The sequence below is a fragment of the Psammomys obesus genome, unplaced genomic scaffold, assembly GCF_907164565.1.
Source record: "Psammomys obesus unplaced genomic scaffold, mPsaObe1.curated_primary_1811, whole genome shotgun sequence".
In the NCBI taxonomy this organism is placed as follows: Eukaryota; Metazoa; Chordata; class Mammalia; order Rodentia; family Muridae; genus Psammomys; species Psammomys obesus.
In genome coordinates this window covers 966936-988962 of record NW_026590062.1, presented here as the reverse complement: position 1 = coordinate 988962, position 22027 = coordinate 966936, and the positions used below count along the sequence as shown (strand labels likewise).

Here is a 22027-nt window from a genome sequence, read left to right as displayed (position 1 = left end):
TATTGAGCACTGACCATGGCAACAGCGCACAACACGAGAATCTGAGAAATCTGCCCCGTGGGTGAGTGGGAGTCTTGGCAGCTCTCGGGCTTTAAGGCAGAGAGTACTGGCCTAGCAGAAGAGGCCAGCGCCTCTGAGAAGGCCACCGCTGTGAGATGGTGATGGCGGTGTGCTGGGCTCCTGGGCCAGAGTTCTGCTTACCTGGTGCTGGGCCTCCTCCAGGTTTCCACTTGCCCAAAGGGAGAGGCCAAGACCATGGCGGATTTTTGCCTCATCTTCCCTTCGACCCAGTTGTTCAGCTAACCTTAAACCTGAAAGCAGACAAGGAAACATAAGAAGAGGGAGTGACTGGTGATTTTGTTTCAGGTGTGTGTAGGGAAGGTAGAACTGGGGACAAACCAGCTCTGCGGCAGGAGGGATTCTTTTAGTGTTACAGGGAGTGAGGAGATGCCACAGCAGGATCAGGTGATGGCTGTTGGCAGAAGATAGGTTGGTAGGGCAGGCAGAAACAGGAAACCAGTGGACCTTAACCTGGCTACCCTTGCAGGGGCAAAACGCTTATCTTTGCACATGAGAACTCTTGGCTGATACATTCATGTTCCCAGATTCTCTGCCTGGGAAAAGCTTTTCCTGACAACCAGGTACAAAGGGTAAGATAACAGGCCTTTCTATCTCACTCCACAGCAGCCATTCAGCACTGATGAGACTCATGAGGGACTCCTGAAAGCAGAATGGTGCGCAGCTGGGCCCTGCTCCTGTGACTGAAGCTGCTGACATGCTCTGTGTCCCCTCTGCTCTTCCTTTAAGGCTGAGGCTGTGATGTGCCTCAGTGGGGTTGCAGAACAAGTGCTATTGTGAGCCGGAAGGCTTAAATGACTCTCCTCGGTTTAATGGTCTTCACATAGACACCTGCAGTGTGGGTCACTTACTCAGGGCAAGCTTCCAGGTTTTAGGACACCAGCCACCTCCAGGGCTTTGTGGGGGCTAATGCTGACAGCCATGGTTTATCATATCAGTCACTCCGCTGGTCTCAGCCTGGTCACTCTGCCTGCATTCTGGTGTTCTCTGCACAGGGCGAGCGCCTCCGCAGAAGGCACTGTCTGGCTCCCACAGCTCCAGTGTACACATGATCCAGGCTTCCCTCTCATCTAAGGCATGGCAGGAAGCCAGCACCAAGCACTCTGGGCCTGTGTGATCCCTGAGTCAGCTGAGCAGCTGCTGTGAACAGTGACGCTCAGGGTCCTGCCTCTTAACTCATGATGCATTTCAAAACACAGGACTCAGAGAGCTCAGCAACAGCACTGAGTTTAAATCATGCCAGTGGGCAACAGAAGAACTTGTAAACAGCTCACATGAAAGACAACGGTTCTTGGGAGAACCAAGATGGCTCTGTTGTTCTAACCTCTAGAGGGCCTGCCATGATAACCCTTCAGTGCAGATGTCTGGCCAGTCTGAGTCAGAAGGATGGTTCTTTGGGCAACCCCCTTGAAAGACAAATTCTGTGTGAGAGAGGGACCTTGCCTGGTTCCTGCTGTGTCCCCAGCAAAGTGGGTGTCCACAGGCCACTGAGTAGACTCACTCGAGCGAGCTGCCTCCCAGAAGCCTGCCTACTTCACTCCCGAGGGCCAGCTCTCTTGCACTGTGGTGAAGGCCCAGGGAGGCACTGGGTTGAGCCCACTCCCTTTGCTAGTTTCCTGAGCGAGGAAGAGCCAAATGAGAGTTAGCCAGTGTCAAGGCACATTGTCTGGAATCTGTTCAGACTCAGACCCACACAGGATCCCACTGCAGAATTCTCACTGCACAGGGTTCCTACTGCATAGGGCCCCACCATATGGGGTCCCACTGCACAGGGCAGCTAGGTGACTTCCAGCTGAGCTGCTCCTCTGACGGAAGAGTCTGCAGGACTTGGCCTTGGTGGGTGCCATCAGGTGCTGTGCACCCTGAGCCTGCTTTGAGTGCTTTAGAGACACCGGCTAGACCCACAGGGCCCCTCCACCACACACACACTGTGGAGGGTCTACAAATAAGAGTTTTTAAATCTCTATGATACTTATCACAAGAGACAATAAAAACAAACCGCAGAGCCTTCCACAAATACAGAATTATGCAACAACGTCCCAGTCCAGCCAGCTGCTGCACAGAAGTGGTATTTCAGAAGGGAATAAACAATAAAGCACCTGTTGCAAATGCTGGATGCTGACTCTTACACACTCAACAGAAGGCCACCCCTAGGTGCTGGACTGTTTCAGTACTAGAATTTCAGCAAAGCTAGGGGCCTGTTTTTCACAGGTATGGAGCCCCATCTGCACAGCGGGAGCCAGAGAGGGGTGGAGCAGTGGCTCCAGCCTTAGGACTTCCCCACTGCAGGTCTGTGCTGGCCTGTGCAGAGCCACTGCCAGCTTCCCTCCATTCTCCACTAAGCCTCCTGCTTCTCACTCTAGGGATGACCGCCTGGGGCTCAGGAACAATAGGCTATAGCTGCTTCAACCCTGCAGTTTCTATGAGGTCAGAGAGCAACTCCAGAGGGGGGCTGAGCCTGCTCCGCAATGAACCAACTTAATAGTCAGGGTCAAATCACTGTACTTTCCAAGCCTTGTTTGTGAAGCTGCAAAAATGGGGATACGTGAACAGTTCTTGGGCTAGGGGTACAGCTCAATGGTATAAATTTTGCTGAGTGTGTGAAATGATTCTCACCACTGTCAAATAAAGAGGAAAAAAATGCAGTAAAACAGGCACATCTGAGTTTTGCTTTGAGAACTAAAATCTGGACAAAGGGACTACAGGCAGAAGCCCTTACAAAGTGCCACCTTTGTAAGGGGCCTAAACAGTGGAGCCAAGTCCTTCACCAGTGAGCATAGGTCCTTTCTCTCTCCCACACCCAATGATCCTATGCTTGAAGAGCTTGAAGAGCAGGGCACCCCCAGTATGGAGGAGAAAGCAACCCCTTTGCTGTGAGATTCTGGCTTATGCAGAAAGGACATGCGTGAGGCCCCACTGGCCTCAGGTAATTGACTGAAGCGCCCAATTTCTAGGCCTGCTCCTTGACATCAGTTTGTGCACTGTCAGAGCAAACACCAGGAAGAGGCCTGTCCGGGCGCCAGGCAGACACACCGGGCTGGCAGCTGCCTTGCCCGAGCTGAGAACTGTAAGCGGTGATGCTTAGGTAGCTCCTGGAAGGTCACTATGGCTTGGGGCAGTGGGGCTTGTTTCTGCATAGACCCTTATGATTTTATACCGCCACGTCTTAGGGACCCAATCGGTGAGGATGCGCCACGTGTCCAGTCGCTGCTCTGACAAGCATAGGGTTATCAGCTGTTTGGGCAGCGGGCTAGGGGCAGGTACCAAAGCTGAGAGAGGGAGGGAGGGAGGAAGAGGTCCAGAGAGCTGGCGCAGGAGACACCTTAGAACTAGCAGGGGACACCTGGCGGGAGAACGTGGCCCGAGAGACCCTCACCTTCCTGTAAGTACATGACTGCCTGGGAATAGTTCTGCAGGGCATGGTGAGTCCTCCCCAGGCTGCTGTAGGACACCGTCTTGGCCACCAGGTCGTTCATCTGTGCCGCAATGCTGAGGTGCTGCTCTTGGTAGACCACGGCCCTCTCAAAAGTGCCCAGGGACTCGTAGGTCAGACCCAGGTTCCCATAGGCTCGGCCCTGGCACGTGGGGTTATCTGTCTCCTCTGCAATCTGCAGGTCGAGCTGGTGGTATTGCAGGGCGGTGTCGTACTCCCCCATCTGCTGGTAGACGCCCCCCAGGCCGCAGGCTGCATCACTTTCCAAGGCTCGGTCCTTCATGTCTCTGGCGATGTTCAGCTGCCGCTCAAGGCAGGAAATGGCTTGTTCGTAATTCCCTAATTGGCTGTGGAGACTTCCCAGCTCTCCGTAGGCCTGAGCTTTATTGGAGGCCTCCCCGAGCTCATGGGCCACCACGAGCCTCTTCTCGAAGCACACAAGGGCCTGCTGCAAGCTCCCTGTCGCCCTGCAGGGATGCAGACAGAGAAGCAATGAGATCATTCTGTGCAGGTGCAGACATGCTAAAGCCCCCGAGAAAATGAAAAGCATTCGTCACTGTCACTTACTATAGAAGCTCTTAACTCCTTCTCTAGCTAAAATCTATCATGTGCCCTTAGAGTGAGATGCAGAGGAATTTCATAATCTGGAAAGCAATTCAAAAGTCATCCCTTACTGACCTTCCCAAGAGCTTGCAATTCAGTGGGTTGAGCACCCCCAAGGAAACATAAAATATATTAATAGGCATGATGATAGCAAGGTCCGGGACTCGGGCTTCCCAGCTTCCACCACTGCTTACACGGTGCTTTTGAAATCGCTTTACAAGAGCTATAAATCGCTCACCCCGACTTTCTTGGAGCAGTCTGTGGGTGACGATTTAGTCTGACCTCTTCCTCTGCTCCGGGAGCCACAGTCCCCGGCTCTTCAGGGAAGCCTGTCTGTACACATAGGCACCTCCTTTAGTTTCCCCCTTGGAGGGGAGCATCACTTGGCAGACAGAGCCTTTTTTGTGTGCTGCTCAGTGACACAAATGCTCTGAGCAGGAAGAGCATGGATTTTGGTGGCAGATGGAACCAGTTGTCTGGGTATCTGGATGTCATCGTCTGAGCCTCAGTTTCCCCTATTCCACAGCAGGTGGACATGTGTTCAGTACAGCATTACAGACAGCTGTGCAGGTGCCTGGCATGAGTGACCAGTTTCCTGTCCCTCTGTTACCAGGGGCTGAGGAACTGGTGGCTCCCAAATGCTGCACTGACAAACACATCCATGAACTATGGAGGTGCTCACAAAGGTCAGCTCAGCAGGTCCGCTCAGCTTCCGTCCCTAGGAACTCCTTTGTCTTGGTCACTTGTACTACATGTGAAGTCTGAGCCCCGGGTGTGACTCTCAGCTGGCCCTTTGAGGCTGTGTAACCTCAGGCTCTGACCCACCCTCTGTGGGCTTTGGTGTCTCACACAGGACAGTAACATTGTCAGCGGTGTGTGGACAAACTGCTCTGAAGCTTTGCAGCGGCCCTTCCTGCCCTGGCTCCTCCTGGCAAGTGTGGCCAGCCCCATCCCCTGTCCGTGTTACCTGTGTCCATTTCCTAGACCCCGGTAGGCCTTGGCTTGGTCTTGCATGCGGTTCAGACTCTGGGCGACAGACAGGTACTGCTCATAGTACTTGATGGCTTCCTCGTAGTCCCCCAGGGCCTCATAGCAGTCCCCCAGGTTGCCGTAGGCCCGACCCCTGTCCAGCACAGACTCATTCCCACTGAGCTGCTGCAGCATGGCCAGCTGCTGCTCAAAGTAGCCAATGGCATCCTCCATCACATTCATGTTCATCTTCGTGATGCCCATGTTGCCATACACCTGGGCTTCGAGACTCGGCTCTTTCAGCTTCTGCCCCAGCTCCAGTTGTTCCTGGTAACACTTGAATGCCATTGTGTATTTTCCAAGGGCCATGTAGACAGCTGCCAAGTGCCCATGAGCCCGGCACTCCCCCGGCAAGTCACTCAGTTCCTGATAGACCTCCAGTTCCTGTGTGTGATAACCCAAAGCCTTGTCATACTTCTGGACCATTCGGTATGCGGTACCCAGGGCTGCATAGGCGCTAGCCTCCAGCCTTCTGTCTTTCACGTGATGAGACAGGCCCAGCTGCTGCTCATAGAACTTTATTGCACCGTTTACATCCTTTTTACAGACAAATATATCACCCAGGTTCCCTAGGGCTCGAAACTTAGCCTGGGAATTATCCAGGGACTGGGCTAGGGACAGAAGGTACTTCTGACACTCCTCAGCCTTAGTGAAGTTCAGCAGAGCCTTGAAGGCCAGGCCCAAGTTGCAATAGGCTTTTGCTTGGCTCAGTTTGTCATGAAGGTCCTTGGCCAGGGCTAGATCCTGCTCGTAGTACTTCACAGCCTCCTGGTAGTTCCCAAGGCAGTAGTGGGCATAGCCAAGGTTGTGGCAGACCTTCCCCTCTCCCTCCATGTCTTGGAGGTCGGGAGCAAGGCGGAGGTACTGTTCGTAGTAGGGTGCAGCCTGGACGTACTCTCCTCGTGAACAGTGGAAGTTCCCCAGGTTGCTGAGTGCCCGGGCCTCGCTCTGGATGTCTCTCAGCTCCCGGGCGATGTTTAGGTGGTTCTGGTAATGCTGCAGTGCCCGGTCATGGGCTCCCAGGGCCTGGTAGGCCACAGCCAGGTTCCCATGAGTGGAGGCCTGAGAGGCACGGTCGTTCACCTCCATGGAGATCTGCAGCTCTTGACGGTGGTACTTGACAGCCTGGTCGTACATGCCCAGGGCATTGTAGGCATTGCCCATATTCCCGTAGGCACGGCCTTGGGCTGCGTAGTCACTCAGCTCTTGGGCGATGCCCAGGTGGGTCTTGTGGAGCTTCAGGGCTGTGTCATAATCGCCTTTCATCTGGTGGATGATCCCTGGGGCGAAGGGGATGAGAACAGAAGGTTAGAGAAAGTACGATTTATAGCTCGATCTAAGGCGAACGCAATTCTGAGTTAAAGGCTTTAGACTGACTGAAGGAGGGGTCAGACACTCAATACTGCAGAGGGAGGGTGGCTTCCCACATTTCTAACCACCAGGAAACCCAGACAGACTTGATGATAAAAATGAGAATACTTTACAAATGAACACACACAAAAAATTAAAGGGCAAACACAACACACTAGAAAACATATGAAAAATTGTAACAGCTGCTGTGAAAAAATTGTTGTAAAAATTCAGTTTGGCTTGAAAAGGAAAAATACCAAGATCCTAATTTGCTTGACTAGGCAAAGAATAATAAATGTCAGCAGATAACTCAACCAAAGAAACACAGAGAGGGATGGGGGTGGCACTAATTTCCTTTAATAATCAAAGAAACACAAAATAAGCCAACCCGGAAAAACCTTTTTTTCCACACTAAATTAGCAAATAAAAACTTTAAGCACCCCTTGTCCTGATGAGGTTGCCCCAAAACTGGTGAACACAACAACTGTTGGGCATAAATGGGAACAACGACTATAAAATCACCGTGAGGTGTAAGCGGACGGGCTCTGCTCTGACCCGCAGTCCTGTCAGGACAGGCAGCAAGCTGGGTGTGCATGACAGGATCAGCGAGCTGATCCCATAAATCAAGTGACACTTCTGAGGTTTTGTCCCATTATGGAGCTGGGGATGTCACCAGCTTGGTCTCTGGGGGGGGGGGGGGCAGAGCCTTCAGACCCTGGCAGGGTTGGAGACCTGAGGTAGCACCCTAGGAAGAGACACCCCTTTGATGTGGTGGGCCCTTAATGGTGGGAACTTGGGAGGCACTGCAGTTAAATACCCACTTTTAGCCAGTCCTCCTAAACTGCCTTCAGGCTTCATGGCTTCAAGCATCCTTGGACAAAATGAGTCATATACCCTTGTCCTTCCTAAAAATGGGTCAAAGGATCTTCCCAGCCAAGAATCACTGTGAGTAGAGGCCCTGCCTGGCCCTGTTCCAGCTCTTCCTCTGAATAACACTATTGCAGCCAGTGTCTCCTGAACAGCCTCTGGATTCTACTGTAACAATATTTTAGACACCTGTATGATCACTTGCTGGTTGGGAAATAAGAGGAAGAAAGAATGAAAGGCCTTCCGAGGAGGCTGCCTAGGGCAGCATGCCTTCATTAGCTTTCTCTACCCAGCAAAAACAAGGCCTTGCTGCTGTCTCGGCCCTCCTACAGGGCCAGCTGTACCCTATTTTCCAGGAACCCAAACATCAGGAAAGCATCCTGCTACAGAAAAAAACAGGTAGCTTTAGACAAAGTCAAACTCCTGTTTTATAGGGACAACTCTGCCCCCCTCAGCTGCCTGCCCTGGAGACAGACAGACATGGAATTTACTTTCTCGTTTTTGTTTTAGAATCGAAAATCTTTGCCCCTCCCCCCCTTTAAAAAACCAAAGTCAGATTATAATCATCCCAGAGACATAGAATGGGAGCTGGCCATAGTGGCACATGGCTGTAATCCCAACACTCAAGAGGTATAGGCAGGAGGGTTGTGAGTTCAAGTCCGGCCCGAACAACATAAGACTCTCAGAAACATACAAAGAAAGAAACACTATTAGCAACATATGTATACCATGTTTTGTGAATAACACCTACGATGGCACGGCCGGTGAACAACGCAGCAGCAGCAGGACAATGTTTCTCTTACTCTGGCCTGAGGGTCTGGGCAACGAGCAGGGAGCAGTTGGGATGATAATGGCTGCAATGACGTGGGAAGGAAGCTGCCCGCTGGTTATGGCAAACCAATCCGGTCTCCAGCCAGCCGCTGCTGCTTCCTTATCTCCCACTGGCCCACAAAGAACCAGAGGAGGGCTTTCAAAATTACAGCTTCCACACATGCACAAGGCAGGGAGGCAGGCCGGCCTAGCTGGGCTGGCCTCTCCCTCCACTGCGTGCCCCTTGGCAGGTCCTGGCTGCTGTCAGCCTGGGCATTCTGTAGGGACAGTGTGCTCTCTCGGCAGCTGTGGTTGAAGCAGCATAAAAGCGGTCATAGGACAGAGCAGGCAGAAAATATTACGCTAAACTTAGATACCCATTACACTTAGTGCACCAGCTTCTCATTTAAGCTCTTTAGAAGCAAAGCCTCGGTTCGTACACACACAGTGGACCATACTGCTTATTGATTGCTATTAGTGCCCAGCTGGGGTTTTAGAACCGGCCTGCTCTTTCCTCTGATTTTAGCAGAGTTCAGCTGTCCTCGTAGGAAACACGGAGTCTGGGAAAGAGGAAAAGACACATCCCCACTCCAGGCTAACTTTGTGAGTGTTCTGAGCAAGTCTCAGGGAGAAGAGGGGAGTCCCCAGAAGAACTTGTGGACCTCTGCCCCCTTGGCTGTACCAGCCCATCTGCTTCCAGAGAAAGTGTGACGTGGCACTGCAGCCGGAAGGTTCTCTTCCGTGAGACGCATGTGGAACTATTCACAAGGGAAGCAGCTGTTACACACAGCCAGGAGCTGGGGGGACATGGGGCGTTTATGGAAGTAAACAAGATGAGGAAAATCAGGCCATCAGCATGCTGGGTCATTACCCTGTTCTCTTAACCATTCAATAATAAAGCTACGTAGAAAAGTTGCACTTCGTGCTCTGTGTAGCCCCTTTTGAACAAGAGACTCTTCTGCATAACCAAGGCCTGAGGTAGGTCTAAGCACACCTTCCATTCTGGGACCATCAGTAGAGGAAGTATCACCTGGTCACTAGGCCCTCCAGTTTCAAGGTCTCATCCCTCCCTGAGGTGCCAGGACATTGCATACAAATTACACACAGAATAACAGTACTGTGTCCTATGTCAGCTCAGGCATGATGTTTACACTTACAGGCTGGGCTGAGAGGGCACATTCGCTCTTTCTGGTCCTTCTATACACCAGATGTGGTCCAGAGACCTGTCCCCATCAATGTGAGATTTCTGGATCTCATTCCAAGTGTTCACATACATTTGTCCTACGTGGTCTTGAAAATATCCCAAAGCTTGGGGTGGGAACGTGGGGACAGCCTAGTCAGTAAACAGATGGCTAAAATCAACGGCTCGAGAGCAGGGTGCTAGAACTAACCACGTCCTTGAGGATAAGTCTCCATTATTTTCGCCGAAGTTGGACAGCAGAGTATGTTTTCAAATAGAATATAACTCCAAAATCACTCATCATATGACTTTATCAGCTGCTAGTGTCTTAGAGAGAGGCTGGCTTTTCCAGATTCATCAATGCCTCAAAACAATCTCAGCCGATGTGCTGAGAGCTCGGGTCCCAGCTGGAGGTGCTAGTGAGCGAGACTGGATCACTAGTGTGCTATCCCCCTCAGTGAACAGCATGCCCTGAGTTGACAGCTGCAGGGGACAGACCTCTGTAGCAGATGTCTCGTCCTGGGTCCCCCTGTCTCTCTGTGCTGTACGGCCACCGAGAGCCCTGCCCCTGGTATGCACCCCTGCTGCTGTGACATTCTGTCCTCGCCATAAGCTCCCAGGGATGGAGTGGGTAGGCTGTGGATTGTCAGGATCTCTGCAAGTAGGAGCCAGGATCTATACTTCTAAGTTATTTCTCAGGTATTGTATCGTGGTGACCAAAAGCCAAGTCAATCTGTTGAGACAGGAAAGTTCCAGATCTTAGGCCCACAGACCTTGAGAGGCAGGTTCTCCTGGAATCAAGCAAACTCAGCACCTGACTGACCCATCCCCTGAAGTCCTCACTTCACCTAGAAAGCCTCTCTATGTACAGAGGACATGACTCCGTGCCCATTTCTTCTCTTAACACGTGCACACAGCTGAGGCCACGTGGTGGCGGTGCTGTGTGAACAGACCGGTGTTCTGCCTGTGTGCAAAGAACAGCAGACGCATTAGTGCCTAGGAAACCCTAGGTCTTCTTGAACAGTGACAGCAGATGCCATCACTGGTGAGTACTGTCTCCAGAGAGCTGGGGCTAGCACTGACACAATTCAGGTTAAAGCACCTGTCTGCTTTTCCTGCCAGGTCCTTCCTGTTCCTCCCTGGGATGAGGGAAATGGCTGCATGTTAGCTTTTCTTCAGTCGCCTTTCCCCTCTGTTATCCCTGGGAGGGGCCTGCCACAGTCAGGTGGGGAAACCTCACATACCCCCAACTGCCTTCCCACAAGCACACTCTGTTGGACACACCTGTCCTTTTAATAAGCTTAAGAAAATAGATCCTTTGCTCCATGGTCCCCTCCTGACACCGTCCCTCAGGCTAGAGCTGTGTAAACAGTGACAAGAAGCTACCCTAAAGCGCACGTGTGTGTGTGTGCATGCATATATATGTGTGTGTGTGTGTGTGTGTGTGTATGTATATATTCATATTCTCTCAGCTTGAACACAGCCCCACTTTCTATTCCCTGTGGGTAATCGGAGACTGAGACTGCAGGTGAATTGCTCAAAACTCCCCTGGGCCTCTGAGGTCGTAAATCTCAGCTGGAAAGAAAGATTAATTGTATTATGAAGCAGGAGAAGTAGTAATTAAACCTATGACAAGGGGCGGCTGGGAAGGGGTTCTCCGTGATGGTGATGAAGTCGGAGGAATCAGGCACTGTCATTCCTAACAGCCTGGGCTGGACAGACGCTGTGAGAGCATCTGGTGGGAGGCAGGCCCGTGGCTAGTCGCTGCAGGAGCAGACAAAGCATGCCGAGTGTCATTTGGATCACAGTGAAAGACAGGCGGAGACTCAGGGTGGGAGGTTTTTCAAGGCCTGGGGTGGGATTACTGTCACACTAGAGAGCTGGCTGCTCGGCGCCTCCTTGGGCTGGGCCTCAAACACTGGACCAGTCCTGCCTCTCTGAATTCTTTCTCTGCAGAGAGTGAGCCACTAACGACATCATTTACCACCTCCAGCCAGAGGTCCCCAGGGCCGAGCCAGCCTGCTGGCCGCCCCGGACACCCTTCATCTGATTTGCATTGCATCCTCTTGCCTTTCTTCTGTCTACGGCTGTGGTGGGCTCTTCCTTTGACAGTGCGCCCCCCGCCCCCACCTCCCCTCCCACCCAGTCTGGCCCTCTTCTTCGTCCAGGTGTGTTCTTCCCTATCCAGGAAAAGGGGAGCAAAGTTAAGGGACTTGCGTGGCCAGTGTGTGGAGAAGAGTGGAGTTCCCTTGGGGGCATCCCAAAGTCCCCCTCTTTTCCACAGTACAGCAGCAGGAAGATGGACCACAGCTGCTGGCACCAGTGAGCTGCCTGAGGGCTGCATGACCATCCTGCTGACCACTAAGCTTTGCCAGAACTAGCACAGCCTGATGGCTGTGTGTAAGCTGCCCTCTTCCCAGACTGCCAGTTTACACTAGAGCCAACACAATTTGTGGGAAAGGAGAGTCCACTAGGAGACCTTTTCCCAAGAAGCTTTGAACGCATATGCCTCCGGTGCACCCTGTGAGACCATGGAAGTCCATGCGCTTGACCCAAACAAGCTTCAGTGGCCTGAGCATTGTCTCATGCCTCAGGGCTGATGGGCAAAGGAAAGGGGCGGTGGAGCGTATAACCTGGGCCCTTGGGAGGCTGAGCTGGGAGGGTCACCACAAGCTACATGCCAGCCTGGATTGTAGAGTGAGACCCGGCTAAAGAGAGAAAAAAAGGAAAAGGACACACAATGAAATCTAATACAATTACTGGCGGAGAAGGTTTTACTGATATCACTCGTTCTGTCCCTTGAAACGCTTACATGGAAACTTTCTGAGGATGCTTTCTGAAGTCAGCCTGCTTTTTGGGTAATGAGAATTGCAGATTTCTCTTTCTGTTTCACCAGGAACTCCAACTCAAACAGGAAGCTCTGTGCCGGCAGCTGTGTCAGCCCTTCGTATGGCTCTAGACCCCTGCCTTGGTCTTGGTTTTTCACTTATTTGTATTGCCCTGAGTCCTACCTTCCTATTTCTTCTGCATCATTATTTGATGTTACGAGCAAAGTAGAATCCTTTATGGGCTACGACAAGTTACAAACCATCGGGCAACGTAGACCTTTACACCCACTGCATGTCAGGCTCGGCCTTGGCCTGTTACTTCCATGTACCACATCCTACCACATGAGTGAGCCAAGAGGGCCAGTTATGATGAAACAGCAGCTTTCTGAAGTGAGATCCCTCTGTGGCTCTGCTACTCCACTGCACATGTAGTACAGCCAGCTCTTCTCCATCCTGGCCTCAGGTCTCCACCACCTTCTGGGAATGGCTGTCGCTCCAAACAGTGTCACTTAGCAGTCCTCAAGGATCTGCCTCCCTCAGGGATTATTTTATACAATGTATAAAATGCCACTGTGTCTCCACCAAACAGACCTTGGCATCATCTTACCTAATGGAGGTTTGTCTCTGAGAGCATCACAGCCTAATTGTGTGTGGAGTAAGAACAGGCCCTGCTTCCTGTTGGACAGAGTGTGCAGTGGAGGAAGAGGAAAGAGATGTGGTAGGTGGGCACAGTGGCAGGCCATGGTGCCAGTGATTCTAATCAGCCACTGCTCCAGCTTGGATATGGTTTGAAGGTCCCTGAGGCTGCCAGTGGGGAGACCTGAGTGCTACTGTTGGAGGTCTGAAGCTATTGGAAGTAGGCAAGGCCATCAAGGTACCCCCCCCCCCATTATAGAATTCTGGTCACTTCCAAGTAGACACAAAGCTATGCTCCCAGGACTGCCAGCAAAAACCAGACTGCGCATCTGGGGACTTTTCCCTTTGTAATGCAGCCAATCTATGCTAGTGTGCTGTAGCCAAGGAAAATGGATAAATCCAACCTGCACAGTGACAGAGCATCGTAGCCAGGGGTGCTGCTGCTCTGAGGTGTCCCCACTGGAAGTTCTAATGAGTGGACCACCTGAAGAACATCTCCACTCCATGCTGTTGCCCCGCTCAAACTCTTCAGTAACTACAGCTGGTTAACTGGGAAGCCTCTTGACTGTCATCCAGTAATTAGAGCAAAGGTCCGGGAAACTGGAAACCTTCATTTAAAACCCTGGTTTTGTCACTAAACATCCCCACCAACTTTCTGTTTGTGAGATATAATTCACCAGGAAGATAAATTAAGGACTGGGATGTGGCTTGGTGATGAAGCGCTTAACTAGCAGGCTCGGGGTTCTGGGTTCTACCCCAAGTACTCCCCCCAAAAAGAGAAATGTATATGTGTAAACGGGCTTTCTCCTAGTTTCATTATTACTAATAACGGAGAAACACTTTTAAAATATGTAAAATAACATTGTGCTTATTTGTTTTGTATGTATGTTGCAGCACATTTAACAGAAGTCAAAGGACAATTTGTAAGAGTTGGTTCTCTCCTCCTACCAGGTGGGTCTTGGGGATCAAACTTAGATCATCAGGGTTCCTGACGTCTGGCCAGCCCAAGGAACACGTATTAACTTAAAAATAGTAGTGAACGCAATAATAACTACAGCAGCATAGAAGCATTTCTCTTTCATGGTCTCACTGATGCAGACACCAGGATCAATGCTGTGGCTGCCACACACATAGTTCCACCGCGATGACCTCTTCTCAGCATTAGGCTCATAAATCTGCAGAATACACCTGCCTGGGTACGCTTCAAAACTCAGTATTCTACAAATACCTGTCATCCTGCAGACTTGAATTGCAGCTAAGCTTTAGAGTACTGTCCATTTCCAAAGCCCTTGGCCCCTCAGCATCTCCTTCATCGTAAGACAAAAGGACGAAGCCCCTGGCTGGGCTACCACTGAAAACACTCACAGAAGCAACGATCACTAAGTGATAGATCTTAGGATTGAGCCACTCATGCCCCACACATTGTCCTGCTCTCTCTGCCCTCTGAGAGTCTGGGAGCAGCAGTTGCAAAATCCAGCTAATGCTAACTGGGCAAGAAGGGACGTTGGTCCTTTAGCAGAGACCAGATGAGGACTGCAGTGTCTGCCTGGACCAGAGGGAACCCTGGAAATGGATTGGTAACAGCAGGGATGGAAGGACAGGCCAAGAGGACACTACTTCAAAATGACTTCACTTTGCAAATTCAGTTGCCAAGATGAATGAGTTTCTTAGCAAGGCTGGAGAGCAAACCATGGAGTCTGCTTTCCTAAAGCTGTCAGATCTGAAAAGCTTCACTTTAAAATTCAAGTTGGATTGACAATTCAAACTGTGATTGAGTGATACTATAGCCACTTTGATGAAATGTTATCAAAACAAGTGACTCCTGCATTCTGCAAGTATGCTCTATTGGTACAGGGGCTTCTGGTCACGGCAACATAAAAACTATGGAAAGGAGTAGAAAGGGACTGGACTGTGAGTTTCCCCTTTGCTGTGTGACTAGGAGTGGCTTACTGGGCTCTCTCATGCCCATTGCAAGGTGCTGGTCTCCTCAAAAACTCATGTCTGGGTTGAAGACTCAGAGCTCATGTCGACACTGGACTGCTCCAAACATTTGCTGGCTCTCAACATGTCACAGTCTAACCTGTCAGGAGGGGGTAGATTCCTCTGTTTGCTGGTCTGTCCTTCCAGATCTAGTGATCTACACTTTGTCTCCAGCAACCAATTTTTCCTTATACATGGAAGTCAACGTGCTATCCAATCCTGTGTGACTGTGTATGGCAGCTTTGGAGGGCACTGAGGCCATTCATCTCAAGACCAAAACAGACTCCTCTCCCTCTGCTGTGACTTCCCTTGACTGTCTATCCTACTTATTGAGACAGTGTAGCAGTGTAGCAGTGTAGCAGACTCAAAGATGAACACAGTAATAATGTTTACAATGTTAAAAGTATTACCTTTTAAATGCTTGTGGCGGGTAGCAAAGGCTCTTAGCCGACACTAATTTTCTTTATCATCATTTCCACCATCACTACCATCACTGTCATCAACACCATCAGCAGCACCGTCATCATCCCCATCACCTTCATCACCACCATCATTATCCTATCACCATCACCACCACCATCATCACCAACATCATCATCCCCATCACCTTCATCACCACCATCATTATCCTATCACCATCACCACCACTACCATCATCACCAACATCATCATCCCCATCACCTTCATCACTACCATCATCATCACCATCATTATCCTATCACCACCATCATCAGTCATTGCTGTCATCATCATCATCATCATTAGCAGCAGCAGCAGCAGCACAGAACACCAAGCCTCATCCACACTAGACCTTTGAGGCATATCCCAAGCCTCTGACATTCACTTTCAATCCACCCTCTTCCTATCTACCTTTGCTAGTACTGTTAAAAAACATCTGTTTTCCAATCTCCCTTACAGCCAAGGCTGGTTAAACAGTGCTACTGTCACCAGTGAAACAAAACCAGAAGTCTTCTGGGGTCTCAGACACACTGGGACAGAAGCAGTTTCCTTCCGAATATTATGTGGAGCATCGCAGCCACCCTAGTGTACACAGCCTAGGTAAGCAGAATGGGAAGAAGGGAACACACCTTATTTAACCCATTGTAACCCCCCCCCAAAAAAAAAGGACCACATCTGTTTACAACTGAAAGATTTCCTGGTGCTTGTCTGTAATAACGGCACTTGGGAGGCAGACGAACTGGGAACTCAAGTCAGCCTATCTGTCTGTCTATCTGTCAGTCAGTCTACTTATCCGAAGAAGAAAAAGAGACTACACATATATGTGGCGTATGTTTGTGTGTGTGCACGAAGGAGTGCATTGTACAAGTGTGCATGGAGGCCAGAGGTGCAAGGAGTTACCCCTACCCTCTCCGGAGTGCTGGGCTTAGGTACAATCCACCACACCTGATTTTACATGGGTGCTGGGCTCCGAACTTAGGCCCTCATGCTTGCACAGCAGGCCCTTTACTGATGGAGACCTCTCTCTAGATCTGAAACAGACCATACTGGTGACAGAGAAAAATCACTGCTGGCATTTAGTTCCTGATAGTCTGATTCTGTTTGGCCTTTTGTGGTTATGTGCTTGTTTAGTTTTGGTATGGACCGTTTTACTTAGGGTTTGAAATCATGGTCTATGTGCTGAACTTAAAATGAGGGCAGGTTTTTTGAGGAACAATCTGATGATAGCTATCTGTGTTTTGTTCAGGCTAAGGTTGTTTAATATGAGTGTAAAGAAAGAATGTAAATCACTGTTCCTCAGGTGTCTTAGTAATCAAAGTGGTAGCAGCAGAGCTGTGTGCAGATCTGGATTTTGGAATAAAAGTTGTTTTAGCTTAGTAGTTCTGCTAGTATTTCACCTCTCACCGTATAACCATAACTGAACCATTTTCATTTGAAAGACTAAGGATGGAGAGACACTTTTTTTTTTTTTTTTTTAGGACAGCTGATGTAAGACCAAATTTCCCTTGGGGGCACAAGTCTCCAACACACAGTGGCCCACCAGCCTGAGGGCATGTGGAGAGAAGAGATCAACTCTAAATGCCACCAAACATGCTCATCATTTTCATCTGTCTCTTGTATTTCTACCCAACAGTCCCCTGCATCAGCTCTGCCCATTGCACCTCCACAAAAATTTGCTTTTTCCTTATAGAATCTCCACCTCAACTTCCTGTCTTTTTAAATTATCGGGGTTATTTTTGTTTGTTTGTTTTAATTTTTGAGAGTATAATACAAGTTGGGCGTGGTGGTGCATGCCTGTAATCCCAGCACTCAGGAAGGCAGAGACAGGTGGATCTCTGTGAGTTCGAGGCCAACCTGGTCTACAAAGCGAGTCCAGGACAGCCAAGGCTACACAGAGAAACCCTGTCTCAAAAAGAGAGATTATGATATAATTACATCAAATTATATTATTTCCCCCTTACCTTTCCTCCCTAAAAACCCTTCCAGATACTAACACTTGCCCTCCTCCAAATTCATGTCGTTTTTTTATTAATTGTTATTACAGGCATATACATGTGAATAAATATATATTCCTAAAAATAAGGTGCTATGTCTGTATACTGTTACTTGGATATATATTTTCAGGACTGACCATTTGGTATTGGATAAGAAATTGGTGTGCTTCTCCCCGAGGGAAGACTATTTCTCTCTCTCAGAATTCCTTAGTTGACTACAGTTCTTTGAGAAGGGTTGCAGCCTCATGGTCTTTTCCTGTTCTACTTTGGCATGTCCATTGTTGTCCTTGTTTGGCTCATATTTGGGCATTCATGTTGATGAGACTCAATGGGAGTCAATGGTGAGACTGACTGGGAGACACAAACTTACAGCAAACTCCCTGAAACTCCGGCTCTTACAATTTTTCCACCCCGTCTTCCTCAATGCTCCCTGAGCCTTAGGTTTGGGAGTGTTTTGTAGATGTGTCCATTAGGACTGGGCTCCACAACTCTGCATTTTGATTGGTTGTGGTTTTCTACAATGGTCTCAGCCTACTGCAATGAGAAGTTTCCTTGATGAGGAGTGAGGACTAAACTTATTTTTGGGTATAAAGACGAATATTAGAACGTGCTTAGGGACTGTGCTGGTTTCGGAGAGTGTTGGCTGCAGAGTCTTCTCTTAGATCCATGACTTCACCAACCTGGGTGGTTGGCTAGGTTCACAGTGCCACTAACTTCATGTATTTTTTACCCTTCTAATGATGTTAAACTGTAATAAAATTTTTAGTCCTTAACAGTAAATGATCTCAAAGGTCTGATGACTTGAGAATCTGTTGCTTCTCCCTTATTATATAACAATTTTTTGTCTTGTTTTTTTTTTTTCCCATTTGACCTTCAACTGAGTCAATTTGCATCTGGACCCCCTGAACACAGGACACTGCCTATGGGTCCAGTGGGGTTTGGCTGTATTCTCCAGGTGCTCTGGTAAGAGCCACATTCCTGTCTATAGCGGTGGCTCATATGACAGGATGGGGCAACTGCAGCTCGGTTCCCAGGGCCTTACTCTGTGTCAGGACCCAGCTACAGAAAGATGAGGACCATCCCTGTGGCATTCCCCTGAGCTCAGCTTTAGCTGTCAAGCTGTCACTGCACTTGGGCGGGAATGAACGAGATAGGCGACTCTTTGGGGAAGAGGCCTGAAGTTCCCAAAACTTAAAGACGGAGTTATAAGCTAGCTCCCCCCGCCCACCAAACCTTTCCAGGATGACCCACCACCACGGCAGCAGCCATCCTCTTCGTCACCACTGAATTCTGCATACCCTGGGAGAACTGCAAGTGGCAGGTATGGCGATGGGCTGTTACACAGACCTTTCTTCCAGAGACCCCAGCAGCCCTAGAGCTCACTCTTTTCATCTCTACGTCATCACTTGCAGGGACACACGGTCATTAATCATTCATTTTCCAGATGGGGAGAGTGCAGTACAAAGAAGGGAGCAACTTAGCTGAGTCAGACAGCTGGTTGCTGTTAGCATGGACAACTGTTTCCCATCACCTCCTTGGAGTCAGGGTCTGCTGGCCCTCTGGAGGAAGAACACCTGGGCTTCTTAGGCTCCGTTAGCTCTGACACAAACTGATAAGCAACCTTTCATGTTTTTATCAAGATCGAGAGTCAGCTCAAGGCTGCTGCCCGAGGCCTGGAGGGTCACCACAAGAACCCTGGCTTGTCAGGTGTTGGAATGCCACCTTCCCCCCCCAACCGGTGCTCATTCCAAAACTGCCAAAGGTTTTTCTGAATCAAAGAGAAAGAAAGAAAGAAAAGAAAGAAAGAAAGGAAGGAAGGAAGGAATAAATGCCTTTTTACCTTGTACTTTGGGAACACAAGACATACAGATGGCTGTGGCACAGGCTTGCATCAAGAGATGTGCATTTCTTTGACAACGAGCCTCTTATCTGCAGTCGATTTTACAGGACTGCTTTTGAGGATTATCACCAGTCATTAATAAGACACATCAACTGGCTTCATACTGATTTTAAAAAAAGCATTAATGGAATTTATTCAGTATAAAAATATGTTCGTAACTAATTCAGAAATGCCTCATCCATTAAACAAACCAAAAAAAAAAAAAAAAAAAAAAAAAGCTGCACAGCTCATTACAAGAGGCTGGGGGAAGAGACAAAGGGTGAGTTTTCTCTTACAAGGCATTTGCATAAATTAGTTGGAAAAAACCCTACTCCACTGAGGGCTTTATGCTGCACATCCCCACGCACAATCCTGAGAGAATCCGGGAGGCAGAAATTAGAAAGCAGCGAAGTGGCTGCATGCACTATTACTGAAAGACACAACACCCACGAGGCACGAAGCAACATGAAACAAGCCCGCGCTGGTGCAGAGAAGCCCAGAGAACAGAGGAACACAGATCAGTGACTGGTTGCAGCACAGAGCAGCTTCTAATTAGCTAGAGTCTCCCAGTTCTTAGAAAGCGCCTCCAACTCTGCGACAGTTCCAAGCTGTGTGGGCCGTGGGGAGCTAGTGAAGAGTCAGTGCGTCCTCCAAGGAGCAAGTGGCCTCCCCTCACGGAAACAGTCGCAGAACCTGCCATTCTGATGGACCAAGGACACAAGTGTAACTTTGCAGGGGCTGGCTAACTGAGAATTTCCAGGGTCCAGTGAGGACACAGATCGCCAGCCCTCGGTGCCTGGGCTCCAACACTCCCCACTCTTGAAGGCTCACTAAGGGTAGAAAAGAAACAAACAATGGACTTCAAAGACTCAGCATGAGATTAAGAATGCAAAATGTCTTTGTAATATTGATTATATGTTAGGATGCTATTGTTTATATACTTAGTTAATAAAATATCAATTTCACTCCATTTTACCTCTAAAACTTTAATCACTAACAAAATATAAGTGACCTACAAGGCTCAGCTGCTCATTGTTCCCCTCAGTGTTGTGAGCTGAGGAGGAAGCCACACCCTCCTTCTCTTCCTGCCCTGAGTCTTGTCTGCATCAGAGCCCCTGCCAGCCTTTGTGGTACTAATCTGAATTACCAGGGTTTGGCTCTCTAGGGCTACATCCTTTGCCTACTCAAAAATATAGTAAAGAAATGGGTTGTTGGGAATTATTTCAGCTATCCTGCCATCCTGGCAAACTGCTTGATGCCAGCAAAACTCAGTTTGCTCGGCCTTGTGGCTAAGGGGAACACTCGGTTTCATACTTAGGGACCGTGCGGAGCCAACTTCTGTCACCGAGTGGTGGAATGGGAGCGGTTTTATGTTACCTACTATGTCTTGAAGAGGAGGATGAGAGCACTGCACAGACCTTTGAAAGAGTCAAGGTAAATTTTTCTTGATGACAAGGGCTGAGCTGTGTGTGAAGAGGGTGAAGGGACGGTAGCCACAGAGATTACAAAGCACTGTCCATCTACCCCGAGAGCCAGACCTGCAGGGCTGAGACCCAGGTCTCTGCCTGCATTGTGGCTGTTGCACGCACCAGTGCAACAGTTGCTGTGGGTGAAAGATAGCTCAGCTCCAGCATCCACAGGGACAGCAATGAGGTCACATGCGGAAGCAGTGTAAACCTGGGGTACAGATCAGTCACTGAGGGACAGTTACGTTTTCCTCACATTTAGGTAGTTATTTTAGGTTGGGAGTGCGTGTGTGTGTGGGGGGAGGCTCAGACACCAACTTGTGGAAGTCAGTTCTCTCCCTCCAGCGTGGGTTCCATGGCTCAAACTCAAGCTGTGAGGCTCTGCAGCAAGTCTCTCTTTATCTACTGAGCCATCTCACTGGTCCCTGGGGGAGGTCTGAAAGCCAGGCCTAGGTGGCAGACCATCAAGATCACAATCTGTGGGTTGATATTGGTGATCCAAGTATGCCCAAAATACAGGCATATCCAAAATACAGCCAGGGCCAAGAGCCCCCCTCTGCAAGCCTTTTCTCACTCCAGCATGTTCTTGGATGCTTGGAAGGCACAGCCACCCAGTGTTCTCCTAGCACAGGGCTCTCCCGGCACTAGCTTTTCGTGGCTGTATGATCCAGGCAAGCCACTGAATCTCAAGCTTCATGTCTCTTGTCTGTAAACTGTGGCTCTCATGGCCCCTGTAGGGAGGGCAGTGGGAAGATGAGGTGCCTGTGGTTCCCATGGGGGCACCTGCACCTGGTGGGGACTCAGGCACTGCAGTGGCTGTGGTCATCGTCATCCGCTCACTCCAGTGATGACTCCTGCACATGGAGGCATCAGCACTTCCTCCAGTGGCTGGGCTCTGCAGGTCCCGTGATAGTGACAATGCTTGTGAAGGATACAGACTGAAGCTCCTTTCAGCTCAGTGTCTGCGAGGACCTGGGGGACCTTGTTAACAAACCAAAGCTGACCCATCAGGCCTGAGCTGGGGCTTTCTGAGAGACCAGATCTCTAACAAGCTCTTTGGGGATGAGACCCAGGGCACCATGTGAGGTCCAGGACTAAATGGAAATGTTTTGCATGGAGGAACAGTATTCCCCAAGCAGCTTTGGGGAGTGCAAAGGGCCAGGGCTGACCAGAGCTCCTTGCTGAGAACCCCATGCTGTGGTAATTCAACACTTGGTGTAGTCCACTGAGCGGCCCTTTCCCCAGGTTTAGATGTGTCTGCCCTTACTTGCACCCCAGGGAGAGAAGAAGACATTCCCCTGGGAGCTTCGGATCCACTGAAGTCCATCTGTGTGCAACTCTGTGCTTGGTGCTGGTGTGGGCAGAGGGCTACTACCCCACACCTTCTAAGACAGTTTTGTCTAGTAATTATGTTTACAAGCTTGGATGTTTCAAA

At 49.7% G+C, this 22027-nt stretch overlaps 1 protein-coding gene across 3 annotated transcripts in view; it reads right to left on the bottom strand.

The window, feature by feature from the left end:
• Window positions 1–22027, bottom strand: part of Ttc28 (tetratricopeptide repeat domain 28) — a 412775-nt gene that overhangs the window by 66628 nt on the left and 324120 nt on the right. For all 3 annotated transcript variants that reach the window (XM_055605846.1, XM_055605848.1, XM_055605849.1), the window contains 3 exons: window positions 5082–6423; window positions 3455–3978; window positions 202–311 (listed from right to left, as the gene is read on the bottom strand). In XM_055605846.1, the coding sequence (XP_055461821.1) occupies window positions 202–311; window positions 3455–3978; window positions 5082–6423 (1976 nt within the window). The remainder of the gene's footprint in view (window positions 1–201; window positions 312–3454; window positions 3979–5081; window positions 6424–22027) is intronic.